Source organism: Perognathus longimembris, chromosome 21 (genome assembly GCF_023159225.1).
Source record: "Perognathus longimembris pacificus isolate PPM17 chromosome 21, ASM2315922v1, whole genome shotgun sequence".
Classification (NCBI taxonomy): Eukaryota; Metazoa; Chordata; class Mammalia; order Rodentia; family Heteromyidae; genus Perognathus; species Perognathus longimembris.
The window spans coordinates 8,589,848-8,605,768 of NC_063181.1; the positions used below are offsets into that span (position 1 = coordinate 8,589,848).

The 15,921-nt window shown below is 55.3% G+C and overlaps 1 protein-coding gene across 3 annotated transcripts in view; it reads right to left on the reverse strand.

Annotated features, from left to right (window-relative positions):
• Nucleotides 1–15,921, reverse strand: part of Bmp1 (bone morphogenetic protein 1) — a 42,380-nt gene that overhangs the window by 4,121 nt on the left and 22,338 nt on the right. For 2 of the 3 annotated variants that reach the window (XM_048330451.1, XM_048330452.1), the window contains 10 exons: nucleotides 12,516–12,618; nucleotides 10,256–10,372; nucleotides 9,868–10,013; nucleotides 9,533–9,728; nucleotides 8,507–8,632; nucleotides 7,830–7,990; nucleotides 7,307–7,487; nucleotides 3,418–3,543; nucleotides 1,037–1,164; nucleotides 454–667 (listed from right to left, as the gene is read on the reverse strand). In XM_048330451.1, coding sequence (XP_048186408.1) covers nucleotides 454–667; nucleotides 1,037–1,164; nucleotides 3,418–3,543; nucleotides 7,307–7,487; nucleotides 7,830–7,990; nucleotides 8,507–8,632; nucleotides 9,533–9,728; nucleotides 9,868–10,013; nucleotides 10,256–10,372; nucleotides 12,516–12,618 — 1,498 coding nt within the window. Of the gene's footprint in view, nucleotides 1–453; nucleotides 668–1,036; nucleotides 1,165–3,417; nucleotides 3,544–3,855; nucleotides 4,210–7,306; nucleotides 7,488–7,829; nucleotides 7,991–8,506; nucleotides 8,633–9,532; nucleotides 9,729–9,867; nucleotides 10,014–10,255; nucleotides 10,373–12,515; nucleotides 12,619–15,921 lie in introns of those variants that run through there. The other variant, XM_048330454.1, reaches the window with a different exon arrangement.

Consider the following 15,921-nt stretch of genomic DNA (forward strand, 5'->3'; position numbering starts at 1 on the left):
GGGGGGAGATAGACAGATGAATGTGCAAAGAGCCCCCCGGGGCCTGAGATTACCTCTGCTTAGCTCCATTTTGGTGACTTGCACTTACACACTTACATATTCTGTGCTAATAAATACCGGGAGAATAAATGAGCAAGTGCATCTGGGGGGTGAGAGGGCCGGTAGGACAACGCAATGCCAAGTATGCAACCAGTGGGGAGGCTGGTGGGCGAGGCTCCCTCCCAGTTCCTGGCCTCTCTGTCTCCCCTTCATTGACCTATGTCTCCCTTCCCCATGGCTGCCCCTCCCCTGGCCTTCAGTGTTCCCTCTGCTCCTCCAGACAGGTGCTTAGACCCCACTGTCTTGCCTGCTGGGGCTCCAGGGTAGTCTGTGCCGTGTTTATGTGCCCTTTGTAAACCCAGGGCTTGGTGTGAAGACCAGGATCAGCGGTGTGCTGGCCAAGGCAGGCCTCACCTGTAGAATGAGATGCCTGGAAGCCCTTCCTTTGGACCGAGTTGTCCGAGTAGAAGCGCAGGAACATGCGGTTGCCGGTGGCCAGGACTGGCTCGGGCTTCTTGCTGCCGCAGAAGCGGCCAAGGACCGGTGCCTTGGTGTCCCGCCCATCGAACACCTCCAGGTGATCGTAAGCGCACTCAGGCTGAGACTCGATGTCCATCTCCATGAAGGTCTGGAGGGACCCGGGAGGAGGACAGATGAGGAGTTAAATCAAGGGGCACCTGAGGTGGGGATGGGGCTTGTGGGCCCCACTCATGCATCCCGATGGAAGTGGTCCCAGCTGGGGACGCGATGGTGAGGGAGGGCTGGGGAATAGGCAATGGCAGGCGTACCTGCCGTGTTTACTGGGAAAGGGGTCCTCTGTCTAGGAGGCCTTGTCCTCACAGGGGCAGCTGGCCCAGAGGCTCAGCGAGACCACCTGAGCTGGACTGAGCATCTCAGACTCATGCAGGGCTTTGGTGAGACAGAAGCAGCTGCCCCCCCGCCCCCCTGGGATAGGGAGGGATGGGGTACCCAAACAGCTGGGGAGTGAGCATCTTACCAGCTTGACCCGATGCCCAGGGGTGCTAGAGATAGCCCACGTGCACTCCTTCTTGCTGGGGTATTTGTCTGGCCAGTTGGGGCTGGTGATGGTGCCACTGGTGGATGTCACCTTATGGTCACAGCCAGCTGTGGGGACATGAATGATGCAAGGGACTCCATGCTTCAGTGAAGACCCTTCCTTCTGGCTCTCTTTTTTCCCTCTTCCTCTTGTTCCCCCAGGCCCCGTCTACAATGGACTGAGGACCAACATCCTTTCTTCTTCATGTTATCATCGATGCCCAGGGAGAGCCTTGCTGTTTAGTTCCCACAGAAGCCCAGGGCCCAGGCAGCCCCTGCGGGGAAGGCTCCTGCTCCTTTGTGGCCATATCACCTCTGCCTAGAAAGCTTCATACCACAAATGTCTCCCTCCCCCACTCCCCAGCCCCGGAGCCCCAGGAACTGTGGGCTACACAGAGCTACAACCACAGAGCTACAACCATGGGAGGCTTTGCCGCCTGACTCAGTCCTCCCCAGACCCACCCCCGCCACTGTCGACTGGGCAGCCGGCCCACCCACAGGGGCCTATGTCCCTTGACCCTCTCTGCCCGGCTGGTCCTTACCTCCCCTCCTCACAAAGGTTATTCGAGGCCTTGCCTCACCCTCCTCGTGGCTACCTCCCATCTATCCAGCACAGGCAGGCACCATCTTTCCGCATTAGAGAGACCCCTTTGGTCTTTCTGGACCAGTACAAATGCTTCACATGGGATTTGGTTCAGGACCTCTCCCCCCCCAACCCCCCACCCCGCCAGCTCCCCAAACCCACACGTGCTCAAATCCTTTACACGGAATGGCATATAGTATTTGCATAGAAGCTGCAGCAACCTCCCTTGCAATTCAGATCATCTCTGGGTTATGTATACATGATCCTAAACGGCACTGTTATAGGGAATAACAACGAGAAAAGCCTGAACAAGCTCAGTACTGAGGCAGCCATCATAGGCCTAACTGTGTTTTCCATCTGAGGTTGGCTAAATGCAGATATGGAGCCCACAGACCTGGAAGGCTGACATCCTCATCCCACAGACAATGAATGTGGCTGATGGCCACGGCAGCTGGATGGCATGGCTGGTCACCCAAGCTGCTCATTGGCCGTTCCCGCAGCCTGCTTCCCCTTTAGGCTCTCCTTTCACTCAGAAACCCATCAGTGGGGCAGGTACAGTGGTGCATGCCTATAATCCCAGCTACTTGGGAGATAGAAATCAAAAGGATAGCAATTCAAGGTTGGCTAGAGGAAAAAAAAACTTGAGACCCAACAACCAACAAGGTGGGAATGGTGGTATGTGCCTGTCATTCAAGCTACCCAGAAGGTATAAGCAGGAGGGTCTAAGGCTAGCCCCAGACAAAATCTCCATAACCTATCCTAAAAATAACTAAAAGCCAGAAAGGGCGTGCCTGTAGTCCTAGCAACCGGAGAATCACAGCTCGAAAACAAGTCAGACAAAGAGTTAGTAAGACACAGTCTCAACCAGTAAGCTGGGAGTCCTGGTGTATGGCTGTTGGCCCAGCTACACAGGAGTCATAAATAGGAGGACTGCAGTCCAAAACGGACACAGGCAAAAATACATTCCAAAAACAAACAGCAACAACAAACCTAAAAAAAAAAGGGTTCAGGGTGTTATTCCAGTGGGAGAATGCCTGCCTAGCAAGTGAAAGGCCCTGAGCTCAATCCTCAGTACAGGAAAAGAGAAACACAAAGAGTAGGGCAGAGGGGTTGTTGTTATGTGTGTGCACGTGTGTGTGTGTGTGTGTGTGTGTGTATGTGTGTGTGTGCCAATACCGGGGCTTAAATTCTGCCTGGGCACTGTCCCTTAGCTTTTTCACTCAAGACTGATGCTCTATCACATAAGCCATAGCTCTACTTCTGGCCTTTTGCTGTCTAATTGAAGATAAAAGTCTCAGGGACTTCCCTGCGCAGGCTGCCTTCAAATCTGGATCCTCAGATCTCAGTCTCCTGAGTAGGATTAGAGGGTTGCAGGGAATGAGAGTCACTGGCCCTGGGCATTGGCAGAGGTTCCGACAAGCACTAACCACCAGCAGAGCCTAGACAGAGAGCCTGGGGCAGCTGTGAGCGCCTCTCCTGGTCGTGGGCAAGTGGAGACCACCGGCCTGTGCGGCCTGGACTCTGCTCGAAGAGGAGGAGAACCTGCGCACCGGGCGTAAGGTGACACGGATGACCTCTGAGGCCACTCCCTCGCTCCATGGGTCAACGGAGGCCAACAGAGGCGGCGCTGCTCACCTTCCACTCCCCAGCTCTCCGCGTGGGGATGCCACCCGGCAGCTCCTAGGTCAGTCCTGGTGAGCCCCAGCCCCAGCCCCACCCCAGCCCCGCAGAGCCCTCACCTTCCTTGCAGTCGTGTTTGTTGTCGTGAAGGACGAAGCCGCTGCGACACTGGCACTCGTAGCTGCCGAACGTGTTGACGCAGTCTTGCTGGCAGCCGCCGTTGTCCTTGGAGCACTCATCCTTGTCTAGAGGAGCAAACAAGGATGGTGGGTCTCTGAGGGCTGGGGTCGGGTGCAGGGGGGTCTGGCCGAGGTCTGTGAGGGGAAGAGGGTAGCCTGGCGGGGAGGGCAGCCTCCCGCCGGGAGGGTCAGCGCAAGGCCTGCGCCAGCCAGCAAGACTTGTGGGAAGGGGAAGTCGAGGCGGTGGGGAGAGGAGGTAGACGTGATTGATGGAAGGGGACCTGAGGGGCCAGAGCTGACCGGCCTGGGGGACCTCTACCATTACCTGCTTACTGGACAGACGGACAAGTGGAAAAACAGACACATGGACAAGCAGACTGCAAGAGAAAGGAGCAGGACGCAGGGGTCCCTCTTTTACTTCACAACAGGAAATGTCACAGACACCATCAAAACGGGAAGGGGGGAGGGAAGGGTCCCCTGTCATCTGAGGTGGACGGGGAAGAGGAGAGCACCAGTTCTGTCCAGCCAGAGGAGGCGGCCGGAATGGCAGAGAGGAGGCAGGGGTGGGTGGGCTCCGAAGCCCCCAGCCCACTCCGTCCGAGGTGAGCTTCCTGAGTAACGAAGGGTCTGGGAGGCCCCCCGGGCCTCACTGGGGGGTCCGGTTTCTTTTCTGCACACGGAATTTGACCTGGTGGGGACGTCCCCGAGGGGGCTGCAGAGTTGGCCTCTTTTCTGAAACGAGAGAGAGAGAAGGAGAAAAGGGACCCGGGGGTGGGGGAGTGGAAGGCAAGGAGGGACCAGGGAAGGACAGCCATGAAAATCAGCCCCAGGGCCTCGAGTCAGGTGGGCAGGGTGGGCAGGCAGGCGGACACACGCATGCAGGGCGGCCATGTCCACGCAGCCAGGTCACGGAGGGCTGGGTTAGCAGGTGGGAGGAGGCACAGCCACAGGGGATGAGACAGGGCTGTGGGGGGGGGGGAGGGGGGAGGGAGGGAGGGGGAAGGGCTGCAGGGTTGGCTCGCTCTGAGGTGTGCACACTGGGAAGGAAGAGAGACCGGGAGCTGTCAGCCGAGGGCGCCGTGTGTAAAGAGAGCCTCTCATCCTGGTGGCTGCGCGTGGAGTGTTAGATCCGGACACTCATCTCACACAAACACAACCAGACACTGGCTCCCAGCACAGCCCCAAGCATAGATGTACTGTTGTCCAAACATGGCGCTACGTGGACACACCACACACACGCATACAATATGCCACGTGGATGCAGACAAGAAGACAGGAGGTCCCACAAGGACCCACGCTGCCATAGTTGTGGGGCCATGTACAAGTAGAAACATACACGCAGGTGCTCACAGACACCTGGGAACACAGACGGGGATACGGACACACACACATGTGCAAAGAGCTCAGGCTCACGGGCAGCCCACTCATAACACAGAGCAACTTAAACACACACACTTGTGCACTGACACAGATGCATATGGTCACAGGTGTGTGTAGAACACAGCCACAGCAGTCTCAGGTCTGTCTGTTGATGTGCTCGTTTGGGGGACAGTGTGCTTGGCTTAGAGGCAGGCATTCAGGGAAGGTAGACACCCAGGATTCGGGGTGCTAGCTAGCATTCAGTGGGTCAGGTGGGTCTCTGACAAGGGACTCTGTTCCTGGCATCCTTAGGAGAGGAGCCCGAGGGGTTGGCGAAGCAGCTCCCAGAAGGGCCAGCTTTTCCTGCCCAGGCCCAGGTGGTCCAAAGGAAGACACGGGAAGTTAGTGGAGTCTCCATGTCTCTTTCCAAGAGCTCCTGACCGAGGGCTCTAGCAAGCTGCCTTTGCACTAGGGAAGAGGGCCTGGGACCTACCCCCCCGTGCAGAGGTTCCTTGAGGACATCACTGGGGCCTCTGCTGTATGCCTTCCTGGTATTTGTACCCCAGACACCTAGCCAATGCATGGAACACAGGAGGGGTAAAGTAAATGCTCGCCAAGTGATTGAGTTCCTAGACAAGGGGACGGCTGAAGGGATGAATGAGAGTCAGGCCTGAGGGCGGCTGCCCTGGCATCTGGGTGGGGGCTCTGGCACCTGTGGAGTGGGCCACCCCTTGGTACCAGTGAAACAAATTGCAGAAGGTGCAGGGGCAAGGGAGGTGGGGTGGGCCCCCCAAATGAGATGGCACTCACCCTACAGTGCCCAAATGCCCTGGAGGTGCTGGGGTCAGACTGAAGGTCCTCAGGCTCTTGCTTCTTCTTGGCTTAGGGTCTCTTCGATGGGTGTCTCAAAAGTCCACACAGCCCCCCTCCTGGGGGTCCAGAGTCAGATGCCCCAGGCCCTTGAGGCTGCACCTTGATGCCCGTCGGTGCGGGTCCTCTGCAGGTTTCTTTTGTAATGGAGCAGTGTGTGTGTGTGTGTGTGTGTGTGTGTGTGTGTGTGTGTGTGTGTGTGTGTCTTGTGCAGGGCTGAGAGGGCGGTGTCATACAGAGTCGGAGGGGGGGAGACAAGGCAGTAACTCCAGACAGATGTGAGTGTTGCCCCATCCCCTCTAAGACTGGAGCAACAGAAAGGCAGAAGAGACGAGAGTAAGCAGGTAATGGTTGCCCTGGGGTAGCACCCACCCTGAGCAGGTGTCACCCCCCCTCCCAGCCCTCTGGTGAGCACCTGCCAGGATTTCTAGGAGGGCCAGGGAAGGAGGAATTGTGTTATAGGGGAGGGTTTCAGCAAGCAGTGGGCTGGAGCCTGGGGGTGGGCAGAAGCTCAACTGAGCACTTGAAGCAGAGCAGGCGGCTGGCAGTGCCAAGCAAGGATCTCGTACACAGGGGCAGGTGCATGGCACCAGGGCGGGCAGGCAAGGGAGCAGGGTGGGTGGAGGATTCAGGAGCCTGCTCAAGCAGGGGAGAAGGGAGGGGGGTATGGAAGTGGCTATGGGCTTCCTGCTTCCTGCCTGCCCATGCCTGGCCCCCCAGGAGTGGTAAGGATGGGTCCCTGGGCCATTCCTTCACAAAACACCTGCTTCCACCAGCCCACCAGCTTCCTGCTCTCTCCATGCTCCACTGCAGAGAGCAGAGCACTCGCCCTTCCCTGCCTGGGTCTGGGCCCCTTTTGCCTCTGGAGGCCTCCAGCGGCCTCAGAGCCTAGGCAAGCCAAAGACCTCCAGATTCCTACAGCAGAGGGAAGATCTCCTGGGATCCCAGAGGTCTGACTCCAATAGGCTGGGAAGTGGGGCTTGGATGATCAATCAGACCACCCGGACAGGGGCCTTCAAGGGCCAGACGAGGCCCAAGGGCTAGAGCCCAAGTGTCACGTGGGGCGGGTGTCAGTTGCTATAAGCCAAAAGGACCCAAGTCCTCCACCCAGGGGCCAGAAATGGGAGACTGGTATAGGAGGGGAGACGACTCCTCCTTCCAGAAGGCCCAGTATGAACCCAGTTGGCTTGCACCGGGTCTGATTAGAAGTCTGGTTACTGCCAGATAATGTCCTACACAGTCCAAGGCAAACACCCTCTTCTTCTCCATCCACCCCTTGTTCTCAGCCAAACCGAACTCCCCGTTCCAGGGCTTGCCCTCTCTCAGGGGCTTGGCTCGCAGACTCCTGGTACCTGGAACAGGATCCGCCCTCCCTGCGATGCGTACATTCCACCCTTCCCCCTGCTGGCCTCCATTAGGGCCGAGAGGACTGAGGAAATGGGAGTTGGACAGCTGGGGGCTGGGTTGTGGGGGGGAGACCGCAGTGGGCAGAGCAGGCACCACGAGAGCAGGGGATACAGGGGTAGGGGGTGTCTGGGAAGAGGGGGCACCCCGCTCTCGGAGGGAGGCAGGGCTGAGAGCTGGGAAGCCTGGGGGTTACCTGAGAAGAAGTGGGCCTTGAAGCCCTTTTTGGATACGGTGTTGTCGGATTTGAACTCCACACGCATGTTGTTGTACTGGGAGGTGATGACCTCTGGCTTCTCGGAGCCACAGAACTTGCCATGCAGCTTGGAGTCCGCCGTGAGTCCGCTGCGCACCTCCACGAAGTCGTACTTGCAGACCTGGGAAGCCTCTTCCGATTACATCCACCCCCCCCCAGAAGCTTCTAGCCTGCAGACCCTTTATAGGCACTAGGTAGCTGCTGCTCTCCCCCCCTCCCCCCGCACCCCCCAGTCCCCATCAGAGGCTCCTGGGCACTCACAAAGCCTAAGGGACAGCCTCAAGCCCTTCCCTGCCTCCCAGGCCTCTGACTCAGGCCCTCGCAGGCCTCCCAAGCCTCCCTGCATGGGGAGCAGTCACGTCTTCTCCTCTGTGTTCTCAGAAGCAGGTGCCGAGCCAAGCCCTGGCGCCCCCACACCTCCCAGCCCCGCTTGGTCTCCGGGGGGTTGGGGGGGGGGACTTACATCATTGCCCTCTGTCTCGAAGAAGTCAAACTGCAGGGAGATGCGGTACTGGGTGGGGGCCACCAACTGCCAGATGCAGTTTTTGTTAGGCGGGTATTCCTTGGGCCAGCCCGGGCTGGTGATAGAGCCATTGAGCTTGGTGAGGAATCCACCACAGGCAGCTAGGGGTGGGGGAGGGGTGGGGGGGACAGCAAAGGAAGTCACGTCATCTAGAGAACAGACCGGGGAACTGCTGCGAGGAAGGCAGGGAGGGGTTCTGGAAAGCAGCGTGGCTCAGTAGTCCAGGGAGGCACACAGGGGGCTGCTCACAGGCCGGACAAGATGAGCTCAAATGCTGTGACCAGCACCTTTGGGACACGCGTGGAGAGAGGCCAGGACTCAGGGTCCACCCAAGAACAGTGGTTTCCACATTGTAGATGGTCACCCGCTGGAGGGTGGTGACTTCAATCACCAACTTAAGATAGACATCAACAGAGGAGTAAAAATAGAGCTAGGCATGGCGGGGTGGGGTGGGGGTGGGGGGCTCACGATTACAATCCTAGCTACTCAGGAGGCTGCGATCTAAGGACTGAGGTTTGAAGTCAGCCTGAGCAGGAAAATCCACGAGACTGAACTCCTATGAGCAACCAAAGGAAAACCACAAGCGGGCAGGGGTGCCAAGGGCCTGGGGCGCTCACCCTCACAGCGGCGCTTGTCTGGGGCCAGCTCGTACCCAGGGTCACAGCTGCACTTGTAGCTGCCCAGGGTGTTCAGGCACCGCTGCTCACAGCCCCCGCGGTTGGGCCGAGAGCACTCGTCCACCTCTGCAGGGAAGGAAAGGGGCGGGGGGGTCACAGACTGCCAGGTCAGGCCCTTCCTCCTTCCCTCAGCTTAGGAGTCATACCCAGAAGCCTTCAGGCTTCCCGCGACTCTCCAGATCCATCCCAGGGGCAAATCAGCGGAAAGCCACGTTTGTCTGCTCCAGTCAAAGCAATCTACCCACAAAAGCCACTTTAACCCCCCACAAGGAGCCCCCCCCCCCCGCCATGCCCCGGCCTTCCTTCTAAGCACACAGGTTGACGGGCGGCTATCCCCACCTTCTGTTATCTATCCTTCTTGTCCTCACACTGGGGCTGGAACTCAGGGCCTGGGCATTGTCCCTTAGGTTTTCACTCAAGGCTTGCACTCTACCACTTGAGCTATACTTCTACTTCTGTCCTTCTGGTGGTTAATTAGAGAAAAGAGTCTTAGGGACTTCCCTGCCCAGGCTGGCTTTGAACCACAATCCTTAGATCTCAACCTCCTGGGTTGCGATTATAGGTGTGAGACACTGGCACCTGGCTTTCCGGGTGCCTCTTGTGCTGCTTCCTGGTGCTGAAGTACTATCCTCTCATTTCTCCTCAGTCCCTCCCAGAAGCTGCACTACTGTGACCATTGCACAGGCCAGAAACCGAGGCCTGGTGTGTGTGTGTGTGTGTGTGTGTGTGTGTGTGCGCGCGCAAGTCATACTGATTAAAAATGTCACACGCCCCTGCTTCTTCCCTCTGCTCCACATAGAGTGGCCCTGTCTCCCTGCATTGCCTTCAGCTCCTGAAGAGTGGGGGCCCTCGCCTCTTTCCTGGCATTTGCATGGGTCATGGCGTCTCCTTGCTGATCGAGCGACTGACGAAGGGATGAAGGAGATGGGTTGGCCACAGAAGGGGATGGGGAGGGACAGGAGGCACCTTTGAAGAAGTTGACTGCGAAGCCAGCTTTGTTAATGGATCCGTCAGAGACGAACTTGAGCCAGAGGCGGCTGGATGTGCTTTTGATGTCATCGGGCTTCTCGTAGCCACAGTAGCGGCCGATGAGGTTGCTGCTCTCACTGTGTCCATCTCGGACTTCCAAGAAGTCGTAGGCACAGCTGTCGTGGCGCTCGATCTAGGGGACCAGAGGCTCCATCAGCGGAAGGAGTTCCAAGGCCCCAGTCCCTTGGAGCCGGCAGAAAGGGAAGGAGGGCCGCCCACCCCAGAGAACTCGCAGGGGCATTTGAGGGTCAGATCACAGGGTGTCTGACTACCTCAAAGGACTGGAACGTGAGCCCCACGTGGAAGCCCTCAGACACCTGGATCCGCCAGATACAGACTTTGCTGGGCCGGTAGTCGTCTGGGTAATTGGGTGACTGGATATGGCCGTTATCCTTTTTCACGTCACCCCCACAGATGGCTTTGGGGGCATAGGGTGAGGTGGGAAAGGTGGTCGGTCAGCATGTTCTGCCCTGCCTGGGTGACCCCTTGTCCATGCCAGTCCTTCCCACACTCCTCTATCCCTCCCTCCCCCCCGGCACCCACCCCAAAATCGCATCCATCCCTCTGCTTCTTTCCCAGAGGGACCCACAACTGTGCCCCTCCAAGGGCAGCTCTGAAAGGTTCTAGGAGCTCGGGGACCCCCTTCCCCCTCCTCAGTACCTTCATAGACGGCAAAGAAACCTTTTCCAACCCAATTGCTGCTGCTGCGGAATTCAACCCAGAGGCGGCTGTCGGTGGAGACGATGGGCTCAGGGAGTTTGCCCCCACAGAATCGGCCTGCAGACGTCGGGCACAGAGGAGCCCTGAGCCTCATGCCATCCGGAGAAGCCCAGGGCTCTGGCACGCAGCTACCCTCACCCCCTAAGCTACACAGCTGCCAGTTGGCTTCCAGCTTGTCCGAAGTGCAGCTTTGCTTTGCAGAGCTGAAAAGAGCTCTTGGGGGATGCGACATCAATGTGTTTGTGACTGGAAAGGTGGATCCTCAGAATAGCTGAGGATGTTTGCCTTTCCAAAGAGCATATTTCCAAGCTGGACATGGGAGTGCGTGCCTACAATCCCAGCACTTAGGAGGCTGCTACAGGAGGATCACGACTTGGAGGCCAACCTGAGCCTCAAGAAGCATATTGCCATTATTACTGACCTTTCCTTATCTGGTATCCATGCCAAGAAAAAGCAATCAAGAAACAGACATGGGGCTGGGGACATGGCCTAGTGGTAAAGTGCTCGCCTTATATACATGAAGCCCTGGGTTCGACTCCTCAGCACCACATATATAGAAAAAAAGCCAGAAGTGGCGCTGTGGCTCAAGTGGTAGAGTGCTAGCCTTGAGCAAAAAGAAGCCAGGGACAGTGCTCAGGCCGAGTCCACTCCCCAAGACTGGCAACAAAAACAAAACAAATTAAAAAAAAAACAGACATGGGGGCTGGGGATATGGCCTAGTGGCAAGAGTGCTTGCCTCTAATACATGAAGCCCTGGGTTCGATTCCCCAGCACCACATATACAGAAAACTGCCAGAAGTGGCGCTGTGGCTCAAGTGGCAGAGCGCTAGCCTTGAGCAAAAAGAAGCCAGGGACAGTGCTCAGGCCCTCAGTCCAGGGCCCAGGACTGGCAAAAAGAAAAAAAAAAAATAGACACGGCTTTTCCTATACGTTAAGACAGGCTATCACTGGCTCACCTTTACCGAACCAAACTCAGGGGAAGTCCTGAGACACCACATAAACCCCCCCGGATCAGAGAACTGGGTTAGAAATGAAATCCAACAAGAGTCAACCAAGGGGGTGAAGCTGGCCATTGGGGGAATTCTTTGCAGTCGAGAATTGACCGTGGATGATTTGTGTGTTCCGAGTAAGACTGTGTGTGCCTCAACTTTGGGTAGGGACAAAGGATGCTGACCTAAGAATGCAAGTTATGGGGGGGGGGGGACCTCCAAGGAGCGGAGGAAGTGTTGTAATGACACTGCAGTGGGTGGCTAATGGGAACTCTCTGGGTATGAGAAACGAGGGGAGAAAGAGAGGGCGTGAGAGTGGTATCAGGCCGCTTCCGGCCCAGGCAGGCTTCCCATGGAGGCCAGTCCTGAGCCTCTTAGGATTATGTGCAGATGGGAGACAGCATCACACAACTCCTCAGGCTCCACGGGCATGGCCTGCAGCGAAGACTCATGCTCAATTATTTGTTGGTTAAAGTGCCTTCTGGGTCACGTGGTGAGGTTTTGCACACATTGCAAGAGACAGTGTCCTGAGCAAACATGCTCAGGTATCACTTTATCCATGACCTTCGAAGTGAGTTAACAGTGGATTCATAAAAAACCATTTAAAGGGCTGGGAATGTGGCTCAGTGGTAGAGTGCTTGCCTAGCATGCACGAAGGCCTGGGTTCAATTCCTCAGTACCACATACACAGAAAAAGCCAGAAGTAGTGCTGTGGCTCATGTGGTAGAGGGCTAGCCTTGAGCAAGAGAAGCTCAGGGGCAGTGCCCAGGCCCTGAGTTCAAGTCTCATGATTGGCAAAAACAAAAACATTTAGAACCAGACTGCACGGCAGTAGATGCCCTAAAGCTGAACTTGCAGATGGAGAAAACAGAGCCTTTAGATCAGCCCAATGAGGGGAGAGCCTGGAGCAATGGCATGTGCAGAACAGCCTGCGGACTGTCAGCTCTTAGGACTCCCTCACCTGCAGAGTGAGAACCAGCTCTAAGGGAGACCCAGAAGCCAGTGCGGAGGGCCCAGAGGTCAGGGGTGAGGCTTGCACAAAGGCACTGCTGCCAGTGTTGGAACTAGCCAGGACTAGCTCGCCAGGATTACCTCTACCAGGTCTCCTGGGCCCCACATCTGTATGTCCTGCAGAACGTTCCCCTGGATGAAGAGCATGACACAAGCGGTTCTGAAAGGAAGCAGGAGGCGCGGCGACTAGCGTCCCTTACCTCGGAGGGGCGCCTTCCGCCAGAAGCCATCGCGAACCTCCACGTAGTCGTACCAACACAGACGGCTGCGGTACAGGTCCATGGATGTGAAGTTCAGAATGATCTGGGGGTAGCCGGAGGAGGAAGAAGGTTACTGGGCTCCCCAATCTATGCCTATGACAGCCCTCCCCTGGCCAGCACCAGTAGGTGACCACTGCCTGCCTCACTCTAGGCAGGTCGCCATGGGGGTGAGGGCTAACCACGCTCCACCATGGTCAGACCAGCACTGTTCCCCTGCCGGCCCCTGCTGAGAACGCACGAACATTGTTCCCACTACAACACGCACGAGAGAGCAGGGTCCCACTAATAAGAGCACCTTAGAGATTAGAGAGATTAGAGCCTGCTATAATCTCCATCGTCAATCTAAACCGCAATGGTGTGTGTGTGTGTGTGTGTGTGTGTGTGTGTATGTATGCACCAGTTTGTGTGTGTGTGTGTGTGTGTGTGTGTGTGTGTGTGTGTGTGTGTGTGTGTATGTACCAGTTCTTAGGCTTGAACTCAGGGCCTGAGTGCTGTCCCGTCACCTTTTCACTCAGGGTTCCTGCTGTACTATTTAAACCTCTGCTCCATTTTCGGCTATTTTGCTGATTCACTGGAGGTAAGAGTCTCACTGACATGCCTGTCCACTTAGTTTGCAACTGTGATCTTCAGACCTCAGCCTCCTGAGAAGCTAAGATTATAGACGAGAGTTTAGGAGCGGGGTGGGGGGGGGGACAAGACATGTATGAAAGACAACGCAGTTAAAAAACAACAACCCTCAAGCCCTGAATTTTATGCTGAGACCTGAGCCAACCTCAGCCAGCTTGTGTACAAGATTGGGGGGAAGAGTTTTGGACCCTAACACAGGGCTCCCTGCAGACAGCACTGTCCACAGGCCTGACTACCTCAGCTAGGGGGCGCCCTGGGCAGGTACGAGGGACCGGAATGAGCCCCAGACTGCCTGGCAGTTCGTACCAGCAGGGGCTTTAGGTAAGCGGTGGCCTTGAGCTGTTGGGTATGGACTCCCGGAAGGCCTGAGGCACGCCCCCATTCTGAGCTCACGGAGAGCTAAGCAGAGTAGAGGCCAGGATGGAACCTCCCAAGGCCGGAGCTGGTTTGGCCAATGCTTGACTGGTCAGAGCAGGCCCCCTCTAGGGCAAGCAGCGCTCGGTGGTTGTAACGCGCACGTGCACGCACACACACACGTGTGCATGGTCCCTGTGCTTCTTGGCCTCTCTGCTCTGTGACACTCTCTGTGCACTTTCCCTCTGTCCCTTTGGGCCCATACCCCAGTGCGCCATGCTGGGGGCCCTCACACCATTTGTAAACAGGCGCCACTTCCTTGGTCTCCACCCCCAGGACCCCACTGGTCGCCCACTTCTTTCCTAGCTTACTCTGCCAACCGTTCTTTTTCTTGTTGAACTCAGGGCCTTGTGCTCACTAGGCAGATGTTTTCCAACTTGAGAGCTATGTCTCTAGTTCACTTATGCTTTAGTTCTTTTTTTTTTTTTTTTTTAAGGAAAAGTCAAGTTTAGACCACAAACCTCCCAAACAGATGAGATTACGGATGCAAACCACCATGTAAGTTGTTGTCTGGGCTGGCCTTGAATTGTGATCTTTCTTATCTCTATCTCCAGAGTAGCCAGCTGTGATTACAGATGTCTGTACCTGGCCCCTAACAATTCTCACAGAGGCCTTCCGTGCACTTTACCTACGACACCTTTACATGCTCCCTCTCTCTCCTTACCTAGCTTGGCTTACAGTCCCTCCCTTTTCTTTCCTAAATCTATCCGTTTAAATACATTTACATTTAGAAGCATCTTAATAATTGTGGTACTCGACAATATAACTGCACAAGATCACATTTTTGCAAAGTAAATCATATATTCCTTTTTTTTATAAATCATAACCACTGGAAGTTATTATTCCTAGCATTTTCTCTTTTTCTCTCTCCTTCCTTCCTGGGATTGAATTCAGGGTCTCCACTTGAGCCAGGCCTGCAGTCCTTCTGCGTTTTTAGATTGTTTCTCACACTAAGGTCTCAAGCTTGTGCCACGGCTGGCCTTGGACCTTGATTCTCCTGCCTCTGCCTCTTTTGACCTCATCCCCAACCACAGCAGGGTTTTTTATGGTGCAAAGTGATCACATCTCTTCTCGGTTCCAAATCCTTCAAAAAGTGGACATCAGAGTAAATTCCATAGTCCTCAGCAGAAGGACCATTTCTCATCTGGTCCCAATATCTGGGACCATCTCTGGCCCCATCTCCAATCGCTCTCCTCCTAACCTACTTGACTCCAGTCACACTGGCTTTGCCCTCCTCAAACACACCAAACCTACCTCAGGACCCTTGCACTTGGTGCCTGGAAGATCTCCCCAGCTACCAGTGATGGGTAACCTCACTTCCTGTTGGTTTTCTGTTCCAACTAGATGACATGAAAGAGGCGCTCCTAACTAGCCCATGAGACCCAGTAACCCTCCTTCCCCCCTCCAACCCTCTCCTTAAAACTTACCACTATCTGACTTGCTTCGCTGCTAATTAACTATCTCCCCTCTACCTGGCCCTGAAATATAAACCTAGACAGGCAAGAATTTCATTGGTTTAGTTTATGATGGACTCTTTAGCATATGGCACAGAATCAGTGCACAACAGCCATTTCTCGAGTGGAAATCTACTTTGGATAATTGACCTTATACGTAGGTTTCCTAATTGTATAGAAATTGAAGTGGAAAGATAGTTTAGAAAATACTAAAAACTTTGAAAAAGCTTAAATTCAACCACCCACTAATAGAAACCTGCGTGGAATGACTGAAAAACTAAAGGGAGAGAAAGCAAGAGGATAGAACATGATGTATCCATAAAAATGAACGTGGCAACTCCACGCAAGCTGGTATGGAGAGAAGACGAGAAGATGTGGAAGACCACAGGTGTGTATGTAAAGGTCTTTCGGTGGTGTTGTGCGCATGCGCACATATGCGCACACGTCTAGGAGGGTGTAACCGTTGTGTTCTGCGTGGCTATCAGTTCTGATAGAGTGGGATGTGGAGGGAGACACTAGGGCTGGAACTCCAGACTCAGGGCTTCACATGTGCTTGGCTCCCTTGCTTAGGTAATGCTCTACCGTTTGAGCCATACCCCCAGCTGGCTTTCTGGCTGGTTACTTCGGACATGGAGTGTCATGGACTTTTCGACCTGCGCTGGCTCTGAACCTCCATTCTCCAGGTCTCGTTTTCCCTACCTAGATAGATTACAGGCATGAGACACCAAGGCCTGGCTAGAGGAAGATTTTTTTTTTAACGTATGCATTTTTAGACTTCAAAAATTTCTATGACATGCACATGTTATTTTTATACCTAAGAAATGACAAAAAATATCCTTTGAAGAGATGCT